We start from the raw sequence: 22,141 nt of genomic DNA on the forward strand, positions 1-22,141 counted from the left end.
GAAGCAGGACATGCTTTATTATAATGGGGGGGGGGGATTGGGGGGTGCATGGAGCCCATTTTCTTCAATTTCTCCATCTCCTTTTTGTTTCTGTTTATCTTTAAGCAGATTCATATTTCATTATCAATATTTTGTGATGAGGCTCCAGCAGTGATGATATTGTGAAATGATTCAATGGGTGGAACATGTGATTGACCAATCAGAGAGCAGCATCCTCTGCCTGCCGTTTTATAACAATAATATTATTACATCCTTTGCTGGATGGATGGTTTGTATTAAACCTGTTATTATACTTACCAGATGTATGAACCTCCTCCTTCCCAGTGTATGAGGAGAATACTTGTCCCATGTACTGGTATTGGAGTTCTCTAAAGTTGTTCTGCAAATAATCCATCAACATAGCATATCCAGCTTGCTGCATAGTAAGAACCTCACAGAACATCTCCAGCTAAAACAAAAACATAAAAAAAAATATTTTTAAAAAGTCTGTTGTGAAATACTAGGCTGTATATCTGCTAACATATTGTATGTGGCGTCACTGGTGAGGGTTTGAAAGGGGGGAGAAAAATCTAAGGGGTAGGTCATATCTGATTCAGTAGTTTGTAAACATAAAGCAATATGGAAATGTGAAAATGATCTGCCTCATTCATATTCCCAGAAATTAAATACAATGTGTCCGTGAAGGGGTTAATTTCTACTGGATCCCACATGTAATGGAAATTCACTGAGAGTATTATAGAATACAGTTTGTAAACATCCTGTCTGAAAGCAAGTGGTATGTATCAATAACATGGTCAGAGGTTTAAAGACTGTGGCACTGAAACGGCTTATATTCATCAGACAGCACCTAAAATGGAAATGTATTGTTGAGAGAATCATTGAATACAACAGTGTACAAACTATAAAGACACTAAGTCAAAGCATGTGGTCTGTATCATTAATGTGTCCAGAGGTTAAAGCAATGCAGCAGTGAAAGGGTTAACTTTTAATGGACAACACTGGTAATGAAACTTACAGCAGAAAATCAGAGAGTTGTGTACCAAACATTTAGACAGTTGCTCAAAGTGTAACATGACCTAAATGTCACAACCATATTAAGCCAGAGGTCAATGTCATGGTTACCAACACATTAATCATGCAGGGTTCATATAACCCAGAAAATTTGACGTCACTCCCTGAAAAGGTTTCTGATACTGCAGTGTGGGCATCTTTTCAAATAAAGGGTTCACTTTTCTTGTTCGACCCAACAGGTCATAGTGAAATGTGCCGATAGATTTTGCCCGAGGAGTCTTTATAAATGGTTTATGAGATATTAGTAGCACACTAAGTGTGTTAGCAGTGGGTATGCAAAACATATAAGATACCCTTACAGGGATGCGTACCAATCCATAACTACTGGTATTTGGAATTAAAAAAGATGACGAAGCACAATGTAAAGTTTTGCTACGAGTAAATAGATAAGAGGGCACATAGAAACTGGGGGAAAAGCCATGTCTGCTTTGAACTTTACAGTTAAAAATGGAATCTATCCTCATGTTCTTGCAATGGGGACTGGAGAGTGCTATACCCAGTGCTATGTACAGGTAACCATATTGACCATACTGTTTTGTATTTTACTGCTGGGATTTACTGTTGGATCTCAATTGGTTTTGGACGTGTTGTTTAACCCTGGATATAGTCTTCTATAGGCCTGAGATTTCCTATAGGTATCAAAATATTGTCTGGCTGTGTTGCTTATTAATCTTTGTTTAGAAAACATATTTATTTTCCTTATAGTATATCATTAAGGCTTGAACTTTTCAGTTTTTATTTCCCAAATCTCTACCTCCCTTTAAATGTTAATAAGTAATTGTTACGCTGTCTCTGCATCCTAGTGAAGAGAAAACGATTAAGTAAAGACTGGGTTTAAGTTTTTTTGAGTGAAAATAACAAAAGCACAATGATAAACTAGGCAATTAGGATCAGCAACAAACAATTAATGTAATCTGTCATGTATGTTTCAAATAAAAATTAAGCGAAACAGAATCAGGTTCAGTCAAGGTATGAAGGTAAAAACAAGTGACATTTTTTGTAACAGCTTTTTCTGAGTTTAATTAGGAAACAGAATCGGCTCAAAATAAGTTTAAAGGGACGTCATGTGATCAAAAATAAAACCTCAAGCCCTATATATAATATGCATATGGTGAACTTTACAGGCATGTAGACTCCAGGCATGTTCTATACTTTGAAATGAGACTCTGTTTGAGGGCATGTTTTCAGGTGTCTGTGTTCAGTTTACATCTAATCATATTCTCCACAGGAGGAGTAATAAAATATTGATGGTGCCTGCTCAAGGGGGTTATAAAGATATTAGAAATTCAGATGCTGCTCTGTTTTGGGTATGCTTAAAATCACAGTTAAGGGATGCAAGACTGAGTTTCCTGAGATATTATATTAGAGTGTGTTTACTCCACAATTTAGTATGCTACTAAGCTCCAACTTTAACTGTTTTAATGTAACACTACAGTGTTAAATGTTTAATAATGACATTACTACTAACTGTAGTAACCAAGGTAACATTTCATCATGCTTATAAAACATGCCCTTCAAAGATGAATCATCACCGTTTCTCAAGCATCACAGAGACAGGAGTTTTCCCCATGTTTTTTTTTTTATTGTTCGCTCTATAAAAAATAATAGCTATATTTTAAAGGCCAGGTAGAAGTATTGATTATAAAGTAAGCTAGTAGAAATATTCCAATTTAATTAAATAAGTGCTTGATAAACAACTGGGTTTAAATGAAAAGAGGAAACAGAACATATTTTCTATTAAAAATAAAAAATTAGAACTAAGATTTTAATTTTGAAAGGAGGCACAGAGTTTATTTGTTAAGATGCTGTGCTACAGGAACTTACCAAATTAATGGTTTGAGTCTGTGGTAATAATGGGTATATGTATATATATATATATATACATTATACCCATATATACATATATATATATATATATGGCTTCAAGGACCACCTGGGATTTGCTCACCTCTAGTAACATTTTCAAAAACATTTTTAGTTGGACTGTTCACTCTTTTTTATTTTTTATTTATTTAGGAGGCTGTGTGGTCCAGTGGTTAAAGAAAAGGGCTTCTAACCAGGAGATCCCTGGTTCAAATCCCACCTCAGCCACTGACTCACTGTGTGACCCTGAGTAAGTCACTTGTGCTCCATCTTTTGGGTGAGATGTAATTGTAAGTGACTCTGCAGCTGATGCATAGTTCACAGACCCTAGTCTCTGTAAGTCACCTTTGATAAAGGCATCTGCTAAATAAACAAACAATTTATAGCCAAATTAAGCTCATACTAGTGTCATGTGATATATTTTTAATGTCTTTGGTTGTAAGTTATAGGGGTACACTGTTAATCTCATAAATGCTTAAAAGGTTTAAGTCAAATTAGGACTGAAAAAATATTTCCACTGTTACTAATGTTGACTGTGACGTTAAAAGCTATAATGCCAAACTTGCATGACAACCAGATAATAGTGGCTAAAAATATTCAAAGAATTAACCTTAGGCTATAATTGCTTTTGCGGCGGCTTTACCCTGTGATTTACCGGACTAAATAAATTCCACCTTTATTGAAGTAAGGTTTTGCCCTGCAGGTAAAAGCCTCACCTGTAAAGGAGTGGTGCCATTTGGAAATCTAAACTGGTTTAAAACAGATTTTTTTTTTTTTTACTTTCTTTTTTCATTAAAACTTTTGAACAAGTAATATATAAAAGACAAATGTCAGCATTATCTAAGTTCATGGGTTCCTTTCTTAGGCTGGGACCAAATCAAAACTTTGACAATGCTCTAATCACGCTTAACAAAACTGTACTTAATAACATTTTCTTTTTATGAGTAGAAGAATTAAGATACTTACAAAAAAAAGAAAATGCTATAAAATACAGTTTTGTTAAGTGCGATTAGCGGGTTGTCAAAGTTTTGATTTGGTCCCAGCCTTAGTGTCTTTTAACCAGAATCCATATGGAAACTCTTACCTGGATTTCTGAAATACTGACAGTGTCCTTGAATACAATCCATTCAACTTTTTCTGTGCACGGGGGAGTTGTCAAAGAACCACTGTACGTGTAATATTTGTCTGTAGAGTTTGGAAGAAGGCTTAGCATACTAAACGGCTCCAAAGCAGCATTCTTTCCTAAAATAACGACACCAATGTAAAAACAAATATATATATAAATAATAGATAAATACACCTAAGAATTTCAAAGGACTGTTGGTCATGCATTATTCATTAATAAGGCTGCCACAATTTTGTAAACATGTAAACTACCTACAGTACATTAAACAGCAACAAAATACTGGTATAATAAATTAATACAACCCCCCCCCCCCCCCCAATAAAAACAAAAATCATCTGCTTAATGTTAGTTTATAGTTTCTTGTATTCTCCTCAACAAGCGTTTGAGCACACTGCATAACAAAACTGAAGGAATATAGAACATACCAAAGCGGCTCACACTATCCACACCATTCATAACTGCATTATAATTCTCATTGTCTTCCGGGCCAATCTGTAAAATAGCAAAGCAAAGTTATACAACATTAATACACTGTACATATAAAAAAATACCTATAATATAGAGAAAATTTGTTTTTTTGCTGTAAGATCAAAAGAACAAAAAAAGAAAAAGATTGTTCTTCTTGTGTCAATGACCTCCAAAAAATCTAATTAACAACACACGGGTCATGAACCGCTCTGATGTAAACTAAGAGTTGACAAACGCGAGTGTTAATCAGCATACGTAAGGGCCTTTTTAATTGTATTTTTCCTGTTGCTACTCCTGTCTGGAACCGTAAGCCATGTATCTGAATGCCCTTAACCCAACTCAGCTGACTCAGCCAGAGAGGTCAGTATTGCTGAGGAGTATTATCTTTGTGTTTCCACTCTCCTCTTTGGGAAGCACAGTTGCTGATCTGCAGCCTTTTTTGGACTGCCCTCCTCTCATCTTGTCACCTCTTTTAGCAATCGGCCATGTATAACTGTGGGATGCATACACTGGTGATGTAATTACAGATCTGTTAGTAGTTTTTCAGAGACCCAGTAGCAAGCCCAGTGTTGTGCCTGTTTGCAGCACTTTAAAAATAAGTCTTCCCGTTTATTGTCAATAGTAACTAGATATCAACCCCCCACCCTCCCATTTTATATAAAACCATGAGAAATGAGACACGGACATAAATAAAGCTCACACTATTCTAATCAGATCACATCAGCACTCAGCTAGAACACTATAGGCTTCATCCCCACTGTCATAACCCTGAGCACCCTCAATGACATTGAACTAACTTTAACATTTGCATACTTCACTAAAACATCCTTCAGTCTTAGAAATACTGCTTGTCATACACCCATCTGGACTTGACAAGACCTTAATCTACACCTACATTCTTAGAAACTATTTCAAAGCCTCTGAAGTATGTTTAGAATGTAATGCCAATTTGTTGTACAAAGGATTGCCCACAACAAAGTTGTCCGGACTGAAGATTTTACATTGCTAAGCCTCAAGTCACCTGTCTGATGCGCTAAGCCAGACTAATTGTCCGCAGGTACAGTCCTACAGTATTGGAATAGAGTCTAAAGTAACATAATCACTTGCTTCTTATCAGACACTCTTTTTGCATTTTATTAAGATAATGCAGTCAATCACAATGTTACAGAATAGAACTGTAGTCGAGCATCAACTGATTTCATGCTAAAGGCACAAACTATCATGTGATATAAATATTTTACTTTTACAGGAGTAAAAGTAAAACACCACAACATCAACTGACACGGGTCTGTGTTTCATACCTAAACCTGCTCTGCAGGCTCATTACAAATATGGTAAAGTTTGCCTGCAGTCCTTTGTTCAACAACATCTGTATAAATATGAGTTGGTTTAACTGAGTGATAGGGCAAAGGTGTGTGTTTAAACAAAAACAAAGCAACCGTGTCACAAAAAAAGTGCATTCACTGCACCACCTGTTAGGATCTACAGTATAGACACAGCTTGTGCTGCAATGGTAAGCTTTATAGTTTTGCATTGATAGTGTAATATAGTCACTACAAATCTAATATTATTATGCAGTAGAGGTTTACGATTAGATACAGAAATGCTAGATAAATTGACTAAAATGCCACATATCCTCATATATATATATATATATATATATAGATATATGTTAATATAAAAAAAACTGTATTACCTCAAATAAAATAGATAGAGCTGTTAATTTTCCATTATCCTTCATTGCATCTTCAATATTTTCAAACGTATCTGCTTCAAAGCAGAAGACTTGCATCTATAATATTTAAAAAAAATGATAAAGTTATTGTTGGAATGCAATGCAACAATACTACCGCTTACTGTAAAAAAAAAAAAAAATCCTATATATGAGCATCATTTATATACACAAAGAAACATGAGGTATATTTTAGCCAAACAGAATTAAAAAATTCTATTCTAGTTAAAACGCATAATTTCAGAATACAACGTAATTGGTTTCTATTTATAGCAATAAAGGGTTTAGCAACTAATTTATTACAGTTTTTGCATACACCACAGCAGACATACTGTTATCAAGAATGTCAAATAGTATCTAATGTGATACTGTACATTGCATCTGTGTATAATATAAGAAAAGCGCATGTTATGGTACACTTTGTATTTAATATTTCATTGTTAGTGGATACAATTGTCTGCCCTTTTTTCCTCAATTTCGGGATTGCACTGCGGCTTTTAGTTCGCAGCTCAGCCTTCCTGCTTTAATAGGTCAATGATGGAACATCAAGGCGCTGAAAACACCCACAATACCTTCTGGGACTGAGAGTTGTAAAAGTACAAAATAATTCAGGTTCAAGTGAATATATTTTTTTTTAATTTTTTTTTTTTTTTTTTTAACTTCCTCATAATCTAAACCTTAAACTGTCATTTTTATGTCAGCTATTGTAGCCAAAGACTTAATTAATCTGCCTAATTAAAAAACAAAGAGCTTCTGATTATTAGAAAGAATACCATCAGGGGTGCAAATTTGGCCCTGTGGCACTAGATTCTAGCGCCAGGATACCTCATATAGCACCAGCAAAATTAAATTCCGGCACCAGTAGACATGTCTATTTATTTTTGAATTCCTTAGCCACCATAGATAATGATAGTTTCTTATTGTGTTTGGAATACTCACATGACCCACCCACACTCATGAGAGAAGGTTTGTGTTGTGTGTGAAGTTTAACTGCAGAAAACGGTCGCAAAACATGTCTTTGCAATTATCAATCTCTCTCTCTCTCTCTCTCTCTCTCTCTCTCTCTCTCTCTCTCTCTCTCTCTCTCTCTCTCTCTCTCTCTCTCTCTCTCTCTCTCTCTCTCTCTCTCTCTCTCTCTCTCTCTCTCTCTCTCTCTCTCTCTCTCTCTCTCTCTCTCTCTCTCTATATATATATATAGCACCAGTCGGCTCTCTGGTGCTAAACTTTCAAAACAGTTTAGCACCAATTTTCAAAACGATTTGCACCCCTGCTCATACAGTTGCCATTCTTACCTCTAAGGGAAATTTGTGTCCTTCTAAGCTATGTTCCGATCCATCAGAAGTTGCATTACATTTCCCCCAGTGGAATGCAATTTTGCCAGCTTTGTATCTAGTTTTAAGGCCTCCCCCACTTACATAATAGTCATCATTCAGATTAATTTCAACTGAGAAGTAAAAGAAAAACAATGTTAAAAGTTCTTATTGTACATTAGAAGAATTCGATTTTGTAAATGCTGATAAAGAGGTTAGCATCCAAAAGGGTACACATTATACAAACATATTACACAAGGGATGCAGGCCTAACTCTAGGCTTCTCGGTCATGCTCAATTTACCTGGGACACATGCTATACACGATGTGTTTTGCATTGTAATAGTTATGGTGCATTTTGGTTGTTGTTGTTTTAAACAAAGAAAGGGATTATGTCTCAACTACTTTAGAAAAAAAAGAGAAAATTGATACTTTACCTGTTTTACCATTATTGTGTATATAGGTTGTCTCTGATGTTTCCTTTTCCCAGCCTTCAAATTTTAGTTTCTGAAAATTCACATTGACTTGAGTGAAATCCTCATCAATATTAATTGGGGATTGCTTGGCACTGTTACAAGATGGGTACCTTTTCCCCCAGTTGTTTTGGTTTAATGATTCTGTGAAGATTGCAAAACACATTAAAATGAATTTTAAAAGATTTTTTTAACTACAATTCAAAAACAAATTTTGTGGGTCTCTACCACGAACAGGAAAATATATATGACCCTTAAAAGCTGTTCTCATACATTCACTGGATCTTTTGAAATAGCCCAGATTAGATCAAATAAAATGTAAACTCAGTTGATCCACAGATAAATACACAGCCTCGCAACCCTTCTGTGCTCAAGCTTACTTCCTTCCTTGACTGAAAGGTTATTATAGATTGTTTTCCTTCATTATAAGTGTACTACTGTATTTATATTACAGCAATACATATTTGTCAGATAGTGCCTAGATTCATCACCTTTGTCAGGTAATATACTGCTACTGTATGTATTGTACACATATTAATAGATTTTATGAATAACCATCAATCCTGCTTCATCCTTTGGCACCTTAAACTCAACTGAAAATGTTCTAGGAATATTAATGTAAATGAATAGGGATCGCACCTGGCACAAGTAGTGGCAATACAACATCCCCACATTGCATCCAGCGAATATTCCAGTAAGGACAACCCAGGGGTTAAGACTATGATCTGAGTTATTGAGGTCACCCTACAGTTGCCCTTACCGTATATTTACTGCATATAAGACAAAAATGTAGAACGAACGATCATCCTTAGGCACACCGTTAAAAGATAACACATGACAAGAGGTCCTTTAAAAAAACGAAATATTGTTAACTTACTTACAAATTGTTATGTAGCTGTGGGTAATATTTCAATCCTAATTCATAAGGGCATTGCTTGAAAGGTACAATAGTTATGAGAATTGACTAGCAATTGTATGGCATGACAGTGACTGCTCCCCATGATCTTTTCCTGTTAACAATACAATTAAAATAACAGGGTCATCCATTGTACTCTAAAAGCTGACATTACCATTTCAATGTCTATATATTTTGGAAAAATATAGGGTATGGTATGACTAATTGCATAACTATTACGTTTTATAACGTGACAAGACCTCACAGCCTTTTCCATGGTTTCAAACTTCAAACATAACATAATGAAGAGATACAGCTTCACTAGCAGGCGTTGGCTCAAGTATCTGGTGTCTTAAACAATTGACATGTTTTCAAGTCTCATGCATTCATAGTTCAATTTTTTTAATGAACTGTAGTAGTAATTGTAAACATTGATGAACAAATGTGTTATTTTATTTTATAATTATCTGACGGAGAGTGGGTTTTACGGAATGAAATGCATGAATATTATACTACATAGTCACTGTAAAGACTCAATATTTCTACATAAAAACATTGTCTCACATGTCCATTAAGAGCTCTGGCTATGGTGCCTATTATAAGATCACAGTTTACATCACACTCTCAGTGCCATATCTCATATCTTACAGAAAGACCAGCATGTTCAAAATTCAACCAGATAGATACATTTAAATAGTTAAATTAACTCCTGTTATAATGTTTTGTGTTATGTAGCATGCTGACTCAGAGGGTGTGACATGTAGTTATACAACACAGTATTGTTATTGGATATATTATATACCTTTTAAATGCTGTATCAATTTGATTTGCATACTTAAATACATTGTCAATCTTTAAATTCAACTTTTATTTTATTTTATTATTCTAACAAAGATTACAACAACCTCTTTGTGTGGGGAGGAGGGGGGGGGGGCATTTTCTTAAACAGCACCTCAAGCAAGGTTAGGAAGTGAAAATGAAATAACTGTGTCATAACCCACTGTAGAAAAATATCCCCTAGTAAATACAATATATATGGCTCATATATTCAAGCTGTGGTCCAGACAGATGGAGACATGAGATGCACAAATTAATGGAATGCCAAAAGAACAAAGATGCAATACACCCTGAGGGAGTAGGAGACAACACAGCATAGGTTACTGTTTTTTTTTTTGTTTTTTTTTTACAGCAGTCCCTCTGCCCTGCCTGGTTTGTAATAATTTACCTCATTCGTCTTTAATTGAGAATACCAACACTTACAAAAGTTGGCACTGCAAAAAAATGTATGTCAGTGAAAAAGCAACATGAATAGACAAAACATGGAAATAAATCATCACACATTAGACCAATTTTCCTGGGAGAACGGCTTATAGAAAATTATACAGAACTCTTCTTGTTTAACTTCAGACGTGTCATTTTCCAGTGAAAGGTTTTTTTTTTCAGGCTTTGTATACTAGTGGTATTTTATTGTATTCTACAGTATGAGGTATTTTTTACTGTTGTAACCACTTGCTCCAATACGATCACCCATCTATAATTAAACTGAATTTGGAGTGAAGTCTAAAAAAGACTGACCTCTATTTCTCAGGGTGCACATAGGAAATGGTTAACTAACCAGTACTTTGCAAAATTCTCAAAAGAATCAGACTAAACACCACCGAGGGGGGGGGGGGGGGGGGGGGGTAGCAGCATGATTGTATAGTGATTTGTAAAACTTACAGAAAAAGGCACAAAGGATCTTCCTTACATTTGCATTACACTTTAAATTATTGCTCTTAATTACCACAAAGATAAGATGTACTTATAAAATTATTTGTTAACGTGAGGCAGTACAGCTGCTGTCATTATTTGGAACTCCATAAAACATTCTTTGATGTAGAAATTGCAAAGAAAGTTTGTGGTATTGTCCCCCAACAAGCTGGTTGGTATAATGTACATATAAGTCTGATTGGAGTATGCAGGGGCAGGTGTCCAACTCACCACAAGGCAATCAAATCCTTATTGGTTTGAAGGAAGGATCATAGGGACCAAAGGAACTATCTCTGTTTGATAGATCTTGCTGGAGAGGAGATAGATGCTGCTAGCAGTAAAAAGCTAAAAGCCAGATCTATACTGCTTACATAGGGTCTTCACCGACAGGCAGAGATTAATGAATAACACATAGGCAATAATTATTTAATTAAAATCAAACGTGATTGCAAACCTACTTTTTGAATCTTTAATTATCTTAATTTCTTAGCTCACAAGACCAGGATTACACCAGATGCCAATTTATCAACAGAAGAGGTCATTTTTTAATTTCAGTCTTCTCGGAATTACATTTGTGCTGTCATATTTTTATTTGTATACCTTACCCCGAACTGGATAACATATCAAATGTAAGTTACAAAAGTGAAAGGGCAGTGTCTTAACACAATCATTTTGAATAGCTGCTGTAAAAAAAGTAATAAATGTTGCCATATTGAACAGTTCGTTGGCATCATTTTTCTCTTGTTTTGAGAAGCCTTTTATCTTGTCAAGTACTATGGTTGACCAATATGAACTGTAATATCATATATAATGTGTTAAAAAGTATCAAAAGCAATTTGCATATAGTACGTACATATACAGTCCTGTAAGTACACCAAAAAGAAATAATTACAAAAACACCAACCAAGTAGACTTCCCTGCACCAAGTATAAATACTACAGTACATGTGCTCTACTGTACAGGGTTTCTCACCTATTCTGTAATGTGGTGGGGTACTGGTACAGTGTTTAATTTTGCTCCTAAGATATGTCTACTGCAGTGCTCAACAATACTGTTTTTTCAGCTAAGAGTGAAAATTTGAGTGTAACTCAAAAGGCCCCATGTGATGATATATTATTTTAAGAAAACACAAAAAATTTTAATAATCCAAGAGGGTGCAAATCGAAGCTGGATGGATTGGTTTATACTGACACAAAATAAGGTACATAAAGAACAGCACCAATGTTCTTTTGAACTGAACTGAAGAAAATGTAAAATTAGAAAAAGATGGTAAATGACCTGTGAGCATCAATAGCAAAGAACACTGACACGCCAATGTTTAAAACCAGTCAAGACTTGAACATCTAACAGCGTAATTATTTCCTTAATTTATTATAAGAGGCATGCTTATATATAATCTTCTCTTTTCATACAGCAAGAGACAAGGTATGTGCAATGTACTTGCACTGACAAGAACATGTCTAAATCTAACTGCTCTACCATCTGTGCACCTAGGAGTTGTACAGAGATCTAATCACAGCCAAAACTGGTCACACTCAACTCCTCACCTTACGTCAATGTTCTCCCTGTCCATTGTTACTCAAACCTCTTAAGATAAGTTCTGTATACACTTGTCCTCCAGTCCTCAAAGGCAGTTTGTCCTTAAATGAGCTACTGAGTAAAATGAAGGCCACTAATATCATAGGTAAATCATAGCAAAACATGGGCACAAAAAAATACCCTCAAGAAAGTTGTGCCAAGGAATGCTCAAGATATAGCTTAACATATAAGTGTGACAAACAGTAAGTACCGGTAAGTACAGTACAATGGATGGAAAGGCACCTCCAGTTTATACCTGTTAGTACACAGTTAATTGACTTATTCTGCTATGCATTAGACACTTGGGTGCTGGGGGAGCTTACTATGGTTTATAGCTTTACAACTGTTAGAGAAGCAGTTACATTCAATATTACATTACCCTTACTTTTTGTTTAGGCATTGTGACAGGCTAGCTCTAGTGATGACGTCAGACCAGAAAGGAGTACACAGACAGACAGTAGTGGTGAGTGAATCTATGACGCTGTTGCGCTCAGTGTTTTAATAACACACAGAAAATAAAAAGGTTGAACAAAACAGAAAACAGGACACGGCACGTGAGGCCAAAGTAAACAGACAAACAAACGAATAAACACTAACAAACAGGGACGAATACTAAACAAACACGTACCATGCTGGTCCTCCAGCACCATGTAGCAATTGCTCACAATTATTATTTTTTCCCTCCTCACTCTCTCCCATTCCTTCGCTCTGAACACACAACCCCGAGTGAATCAAACGTGCATCTATATATACAATTGTGCTGGGATTCAATTACCAATTAATTATTCACGTGAATCCCAGCACGTGAACTAATCTGTGAAAACCCTGTGCTCACATATTAAGTACTTTAAATGCACGTGAAGTGAAGTACAATCCCTGTGCCTAAATACAATTATACATTTTAAATACATTATACCAACTACAATACACCAACATTAACACTCGCAACATACAACATAAAACACAAAAATACACACAGGGGCGGGGCACATTGCCACAGGCATGTTTAAAATTACATACTGTATTGCTCAGAAACGGATGTCAGGGTAGGACCTTAATTATACTGTATGTGAGGCAAACCTTATTTACTCAGTAAAAAAAGCAATTAGCTTAGTATTCTGAAAGTACACGTTTTCCAGGTTGTGCTAGTAACTGCCCAACCCATAATTTGAACAAGTCATTCCAAAAGCCTAGACTATTCTACCATCTAAAAGGTCATCCAATTCAGATAAACCATTCTAAACGCAAATTCATCCTCATGTAACCACTAAATGTTCAGTCCTCAAACTATTAGAATTAGAATTAGTAAATTATGTTTCTGACTGATATATTTTAAGTTTCCATTTCAAAACCGACTATTTATTAGTTTGTAAATCAAGTCCTAAATACAAAGGTGTTTATAACACATATAATACATTCATGAAAATATCTCTGCTCCAGGGAATATGATTTTGGTTTTGTATTGATTCTCTTTGTTTAAATACAGAAGATACTCAGTTATCCAGACTCTCTGACAACAAATATGTTGTGTTGTTTGCAGTAATCAAAGACCATAAAATGGGCTTTTAGTGTTTAGGGCAACATGAAGATAGCTTGGACAAATGGGATGAGATAATCAGGTGGTAGCTACATAGATGCACATTACAACGCTATCCCTAGCAGCAATCTGACAAAATGTTGTTATTGTTTTATATATGGAAATCTATAGTAAGTACAAATTAAAGCAGACAAAGCTGAATTGTTGAACTGAATCCCGGGAGATGATTAAAGCTAGTGCCAGATTACTTAAAACAGCACTAAGCCCTATTCTGTTCTTTGAAAGCATTTGTTAATTACAGCATGCCAGCGCTTTTGTTTCACAACAGGATGCTTGTATACCAAACAAAGAGCCTCACATATACAGCTGACGTCTTCTTTATAGAATGAACTAACTTTTTTTTTAATAAATTACAGTTTTGAAGGGCTGCTGTCATACTCTTCCTAAAATGCCCCAATACTGTGCATCATCACTATAGATTTTTCCAGTGGAGTATCAACTTCTGCAACTGACCACAGGAATTAAGACCAAATGAATACATTAAAATCACCAGACTTCATTTAGAACGTACCTGTATATGACCAGTCGACATCATCAGAAAATCTACGCTGTGTTCTGTAGTACCCATGCGCCAAGTCAGCTGAAAAAAATAAAAGAAAGTTTTTACTATAAGCAGTCAGGGTTTTTCTCTACCTGGCACCCAAAAACCTCTTTGCATGACACCAATTTGTATCTAAAGTCTTGTTTTTATGGTCAATGCAAAGAAATGCTTATTTAAAGAGAATGTTTGAAAAGCTAATCAGGAACACCGGTAGATGACAACCATTGATATAAAAATGTTACTAATGAAAAAATGCCCTCCCTATCATCCTATTTACATTTAGTGTACTTCAAACAGCACATTTAGTTAAGTGAATAATCTGTTTCTACTTTGAAAGTTCACATCTGACATATTTAAAAACATATACCAGAGACTCCTCTGTGTGTGGTGCCATTGCTCTGGTTGGCTATATTCATTTTAATAGAATATTTTGTTAAGTGTATATTTGGACTGTGTGGTGGTTGACCATGACTGGAGTTAGATGTCCTGAGCCAAAGGTGAGGGCGCTAAGGAAAGGCCTTTTATGTTACCACATCATCTACAAGGGAATTGTGAAACATCCTGCAGTGTTTACATAAAACATTATTTTTCTGTTTTTTCTGTTTTTATATTTTTATTCACTGAGCTGTGCAATAAAAATGAAAACATCACTCAGCTTTCACTCAGAAGCACACAACAGGAGAAAAACGGGTCTTATGCGCATCAGAGTGTATCCAGTTCATGCTTCCTCCTGCAACAATAATGATGCTCTGACTGAAATTAATGACTTGTGGGAACAGAAAAAAAGAAGCGTTGCAGGAGGGAGCCTGATCTGGATGCACTACGACACTTGACTTTCTCCTGGCAAACGTTTCCCATTGAAAGCTGAGAAAGGTTCTTGGGATTATTCCCAGATGATGTATGACAATGTGTGAATAAAAAAGTAACGTGTTTCTTGTAAACAATGCAAGGTGTAACCCTTTGACATGTAATATAAGACTAGAGATACTGGGGCCAGGACTGTCTACCAAGATCACAGTAAAGGTGACCACCTGTCCTAACTTCAAAGTTAAAGAGAAAATGAACTTATAACAAATCCCCTTTTTATCCATGCCAACGGACAGTCCAGAATGCAGTGTCTCGCACTGGTGTATGAACAATTACAGCAGTTAATAAGACTGGCTAACCAGAAGATTACATCACTGAGGGGCCTCATACACGAGTTCCAGCCTGCCACTGGAAATTCTGCTTTTATCAAAATGCTATATTTCTAAACTGGCCCAGCACATCTAACTTTACAAGAGGCTTCTCCAGGACCTCAATGGCAACCTGACATTCAGGAATTTTCTACAGGAATGTTTACATTTTTCTAATGTATTGTTTTTGTCCACAGAAGTGTTTAGTTCGGCCAAATGTTATAAGTCATGATTAAATGTCTGACCAAGTATTCTACAATGCATATGCAAAAACTAAGGGGTTTTCATTAACTATTTCAATTAAAAAAACAAACATTAAACACATTTCTAACTCAGGACAAAAAGACTGCAAAATGTCATGCAAAAAATAGCAGAAACAAACCAGATGATTCTAAATTAATGATTTTTTAAAGAACAAATCAACAAACAACAGCAACAAGAAAATACTGGGCTACATAAATTATACATTATATATAGTCTACAATGTCAGGGTCAGATAAAGGATATGATCAGTGTGCCCTGTGGCTTCTAATTAAAACTGTCTGAACACTGTTTCCAACTGCCTTTACTACTGTAACAGATCAAACGTTAGCTAATTAAACCCTAAGACACTACAATATGTTCAAACCAGACTAACTGTGATGCTCCAAATCCAATTAGTTGCATTTTGTCTTATTGTCAAATACACCTGTCTGGTGGCCTGTAACACATGATAAAATACATTATGTCTGTTGAATTGGCTGAATGGTTTTCCAATTAATTTGTCTCATAAAATATATATTTTCAAAACATTTTCACATTCTTGATCTTTGTGAGCTTTCTCAACAGTTTTTTTTAGGTTGAAATCTATCATAAAGAGTTTGCCATTTTTGATTGGTCAGTGTTTTTGTGAGGCTAGGTTTGTGGTCATTGTATATTTAATTGCGGTATTTTTCTTTTTTTATTACTTTATTTTATTGATTAATTTTAATTGGTTGGGTTACATTTTTTTATATCGTCCAATTATTTAAAAAAAAGGCTGATGTGAGACAGCCTAGGAAGTCCTGAATAGAGTTTCTATTGTATCAGAAATCATGGCTGTAAGCGAGTAAAGAGCCAAGTTTATTGTAATAATCTGAAAAGAAGCAGTGATAATTTAAAACATAGGGTATAAAAGAAACAACAACTTAAAAAATAGCTGCAGCTTTACTCATTATCCATGATGAGGTGTTTTAAATAAAAACACTGGGCTTCAAGTTAAATCTTTAATGCCTGAGTTCAAAGAAAAAGTTTAAAGACAAGGGCTTCATTGTAAAACTGAATACCAACTACGTCTTTACTCAAAAAGTAGAATTTCCCAACAGAATAGAACAGATTATATCAACCTTGTCCTTTTAATGAAGTCCTTTAAACGTTGACAACGATATAACCCAATGACAGGTCACAAGGAAGTTACAACAATGCAGGGAGTACTCTAGTACTTGTAAAGAATACACTAACTTGGTACAGTAAATCACAATCATTTCACTGGCAGTGAAATCAGTGAGCTCAAATGCAGCACAGGACTTTACCTAGGACAGGTTATGCCATGTTTGACAATTGATTGATGATACAGTACCTCAAGGGTGGAGTACCATTTTTCTTCAAATTAATTAAATTACTCTTAATTAGTGCCATTATCACCGCTCTCATTAGCATTTTGCAATTTGTTGGGATGCACCTATTTGAGTCCTAAATGCTTTTCCACTGTTCCACACCCCTTAACACATGCAATGCTGCCTGACACTGGGGTATATTTCAATGTTCTAAAGAGCAGGGAATCTCACAGTAGATACGGCCACCATTTAACTTGATAGTACGGTAATCCTACTGATAATTTCCCAGAGGGGTGGTTTATTCACCCTATTATGAACATGACTGAATTCATTCTCAATATGGTTTGCGATAGAGTAGTTTTACAAATACTGCAGCAGTAGTAAGAGCAACAATAGCCAAGATCATTAAAATACTTTAATAACATCTCTGTCCACTATCTGGGTATAATCTTAGATCTACTCAGAGTTGCATTGCCAGTTTCTTCCTTATTTCTGTCTTAACTCGGTTGCTTGTATGTCCCTGCTCTATTACATTCCAGACAGGTACTTTGTTCCCAGAAGCACAGTATCTGCTCTGTGGCTTTGCCAAGTGACCCTAAAAAAGGTACTGGCTCCAATTCTATTTCTCCATTTATAAATGCTTTGACTCTCTGTAATCCTAGTACAGATTGGGTTAGAGAGCCATGATGGTTCTTTCATTTCTTCCATACACTTAACTGAGCTTTCTTACATTGGTACACATACATTATGTAATACTCTGTTTGAGCTATCAATTTCCACTATATGTAAATATGGAGAATGGATAGCTGCACTTACCAAGAAAACTTCAGGAGTGAGGAAAAGTTGTTCTGCAGCATTCCCAGCTGTGCCATCTATCATTCAACAAAATATTTATAGTCTTGAAGGCTTTAAAATTACTTTATAGATGTTATTTAACTATTTATTAGTCTAGTTGTGAATATTTATTGCCTGTAGCTTTTTCACCTTCTTGAAAGAATAACTAATAATTCACTTAACTTACCCTGAACACTAATGATAAATTTATAATGCATTATTTTTTTTAATTGTTAAACAGACTTTGGCATTAAATGGGTGCTCTTTTTAGATGTATTAAATGGTACACAAGGACCTTTTTATTTTATTGTGTTACAGGTAGTGGACAAAAAAAAGGAAACACCTGGGTAAAAGAGGGACACCAAGTATATTGAAAGCAAGGGCTTCCACACAGGTGTGGCTCATGCGTTAATTAAGCAAATAACATCCCAGCATACATAGGGTAATGTATAAAAATGCTGGACAGGCCTGGTTGCCTATAATTATGGCTAGCATGGCTGCAAGAGGAGACCTCAGTGACTTTGAAAGAGGGGTGATTGATTGTTGGGGCGTGTTTGGCAGGAGCTTCAGTGACCAAGACAGTTCAACTTGCTGATGTTTCACAAGCAACGGTGTCTAAGGTGATGTCGGCATGGAACTCCGAGGGAAAGACATTATCAGCAAAGGGCAACAATGGGCGGAAGCACACACTCCAGGATCGTGATATCCGTGCATTAATTTGAAGTGCAAGGCAAAACAGACGAGCAACTGCAGATCAATTGACTGAAAAATTTCAACCTGGGGCGCGAGCAGCCAGTTTCATCAAAAACGGTCGGGATACCATAGTGGCCCGCCCTATTAAGTGACTTTACATTGGTGTTTCCATTTTTTGTCCACTGCCTGTATGTTATAAATCAAGAAGATTTCCATAAAAATAGGATTGTAAAGGTCCTAGGGATAGATTAATCCATCTTAAGATATTGGTCAAATCACAGTTGTTGTTTTTTTTTACATCAGGAGAGTGCACTGCATTGACTGTTAATAAACATGGGGAGGTAATGAAATGCTGTCAAGGATGTTTTGGTGGAAAACAGACGGGAGGTTTTATAGAACCATGGCATTCTGTACAGTTTGCATGCTCCAGAGAAATGCAGCACCATCTGGTTTGCTTGTGATTAGACTTGGAGTCAGGACAATAATGCAATACACACTTCCAGCATTTGTGATATCTGGTGATATTTGGAGGGAAAGAAGAGGGAGCACAGGATGCCATGGCAAAGCTGCTATAATCTCAAGTCTATTCATATACCCTACTCATGCAGAATGGAATACACTGTTCAAACAAAAAACAAATAGTACTTGAAAACTATGGAAGTTTATCCTGGTTCAAAGAATGTCATACTTTGCCATGCCTATTGCTAGAGGACAAATAGCTGTATAAAGCTAAAACCAAACTTCAATACATAAAAAAAAAAAAAAAAAAAAAATAGAAGTTATACTGCTGCATGTAAAACACATTAAAAACATGTAGTTGTACAGTATTTGCTTGAAATACCAATATTTCTATACCGTGTTTAGGGGAAATAGTTTTGTGAATGCTTGTTTTGTTTGTCTGTAAAATTGCACATTCAAGTTTGAAGGTTTACGTACATTTTATTCTCTGTTATTATAGCATATAGCTTTTATGGGATTAAGAATGGTATTGAAAATGGTACATTGCTTTTCTAAAACATATTTGTATAACAGTGCTCAAGTACACAGCATTTGCCCAGCAACATGGCTCAAATGTGATTTAACCAAACATGTGACTATTGAATTACAAAAATGCACTTTATATAGAGGTATTTTATAAAACTTCTGACATTTCGCTGCATTCACTGGGGTGTATTCATATTCAATTGATCTAACAGTGAGAGATATTATTAATACCACTATAACTTAAATAATTCAATAAAGAATATTTTATGTTAAGTAACACCTCTAATAGTGGACATAAGCTTCTTCAGGGGTGTCCATTCAACCTCTGACATTTGTCTTCCGTAAGGGTGGTGGTGGCATTTAATCCCCAAACTCAACCCTGGGCTTCTGTAAAGGGGTACCCATTAAACCCCAGGCCTACCACCAAGCCTGTGTCTCCATCGTCGCTTCTCACAGCCCTTCTCCGGAGGATGCTAGCAGTTATGGCAGGTGTGGTTTTTTGGCACCCAGGGTTTCTGGCTGCTGTAGCCACATTTCCAAATGTTTTCTTTTTCCAGCCAGTCTCGGGTGGAGTGTCTCTCTATAATAACTATTTACAACAATAAACTAAATTATATACACATCTGCAGGGCCTCAGCCTTGCCACATGGTGGTATTAAGATCAATCAAATAGACCGCAATGTTGGTGTGTGACACTGGTTTTAAACCAAAGTACCAATAATAAACATGGTCAACCACCCAACTACCTCATGATCTGCCTTGGATTAAAAGATAATAAGACAGAATAAAATGTTTAAAATAGATTTAAAAAAAGTCAGTGGAGATAACATTCAAGACAGATAATTTTATCCACTGTACCAAAAAAAAAAAGCCTTTGTATCTTTGTTATAATAGTCTATCAGCAAATGAATATCAATGCAAATGAATGGAGAAATTATTTATTATGTCAGTAGCTACTGTGTGCTACTGACAGACATGGGAAGGCAATATAGAGTTGCAACAAAAACAAAATATGATCTGCGGTCACTCTTTACAAATGAAGGCTATCTTTATTCTGTGTTAATCTATTGTTCTCAGTAGACTACTGAAGCTTACAACAATACACTGAGGCTGCATACAATTAAGCCACGATATACAGTTTCCATCTAAACCACTGTAGGTAGAGAGATCTGCCAGCAGCACTTTATCTAAATGCAAGACATGTCTAAACTGCTTCTGTGAAAAGAACTGGACCTTTTCATGGCTTGATGCCATTGTAACTTCCTCTTGTCACGAACGGGTTACCATGGACACAAATTCAGACTCTCTCCTTTCAAACCAGGTCCCTAAAAGTTTATATAATTTTACAAAGAGAGCAGACAGCCAAGCTTTCTTTGGCCTTACTTCATTTTCTAAACCAACATTATTGGTGAACCTTTTGAACAACAGCTTCTTTTGTGACTTCCAATACAATCAGTTTAATTGTCAGCAGTCAGTGAAATTTCTGATACACTTCCTGGTGCTAAGAAAAAAGCTTTTTTCTCTTTGTCATTCACAACTTCCTAAGACAACATTTCAAAACATTTACACATAGATTATGATCAAAACACAAGGACAGTATAACTTTACACAAAACAAGCTAGTTTAGCAAGCACGTCAAACACCCCTAAAAAATGGTTGATAATTGAATTAAACAAAGGCAATCCAGATTTTTATTTAAAACCCTACATGGACATGGCCAAATATACTGTACACTTGCTCCAATCCCACATTGAAAATGAGGATACAAAGTTTACAGTGATGTTTATTTAAGGAAAGCAGTCATCAGCCAAGTAAATAAAAGTAAACAACTTTGTTGTAAGTACTGTAGTATAGCCCATATAAATCCATGCAATAATAATGCATCATTAACATTATAAAACACTAGCAGTCTCAAACAAATTCATATCTTTCTTTCACTGCTGAAGCCTCCAATAATTACAGTATAAAGCCCACTGCACACAGCCTGCCTCAAGCCATCCCGACTCATCTCATCTCAAATGGCTGTACACAGTCTGGATGACTCATAGCAGTGTGCATGCCCTTAAAACCAAGATTATCCAGATTTCCATCAGGATGTCTTCAGATTTGAAGATTGAACATGTTGAATCTTTTTCAGTTGCAGTTTCGTTCAGATGTGATTTGTCAGTCTGTGTGTGGCGGTTGCCGACCAAGACTGACTGAGACCGATTAGTCATAAGGGTGTCAACCAATGGTGAAGCAGGTTTAAGTGACATAGCTTGTCATGTGACTTGTCATACAAGATGGCAGAACACTGACAGCTTTCGTTCCATTAGTCTTGAATTGCTCTGAGTGTCCCGAATTCAAAAATACCAAATATGTGCACATTTGAATAGTTTTTTTTTACTAATCAATGGTAAATTATCAATGTACCTTTTTATTATCAATCTACTGGCAGCCTATAATTTCTTACTGTGCTAAAACAGAAGTAACCGGTACA

The 22,141-nt window shown here is 35.8% G+C and overlaps 1 protein-coding gene across 6 annotated transcripts in view; it reads right to left on the reverse strand.

Moving 5' to 3' along the window:
- The window catches only part of LOC117415597 (receptor-type tyrosine-protein phosphatase zeta-like), a 60,448-nt gene that overhangs the window by 28,500 nt on the left and 9,807 nt on the right, over positions 1–22,141 (reverse strand). For all 6 annotated transcript variants that reach the window (XR_009329179.1, XM_059027250.1, XM_034026148.3 and 3 more), the window contains exons 2-8: positions 14,373–14,441; positions 8,007–8,186; positions 7,553–7,704; positions 6,225–6,320; positions 4,486–4,552; positions 4,019–4,176; positions 298–448 (exon numbers count right to left, since the gene is read on the reverse strand). Coding sequence is in view for 5 of the 6 variants with exons in the window: in XM_059027250.1 (XP_058883233.1) it covers positions 298–448; positions 4,019–4,176; positions 4,486–4,552; positions 6,225–6,320; positions 7,553–7,704; positions 8,007–8,186; positions 14,373–14,441 (873 nt within the window). In the remaining variant the exon portion in view is untranslated. The remainder of the gene's footprint in view (positions 1–297; positions 449–4,018; positions 4,177–4,485; positions 4,553–6,224; positions 6,321–7,552; positions 7,705–8,006; positions 8,187–14,372; positions 14,442–22,141) is intronic.

The sequence above is a fragment of the Acipenser ruthenus genome, chromosome 7, assembly GCF_902713425.1.
Source record: "Acipenser ruthenus chromosome 7, fAciRut3.2 maternal haplotype, whole genome shotgun sequence".
Lineage (NCBI taxonomy): Eukaryota > Metazoa > Chordata > Actinopteri > Acipenseriformes > Acipenseridae > Acipenser > Acipenser ruthenus.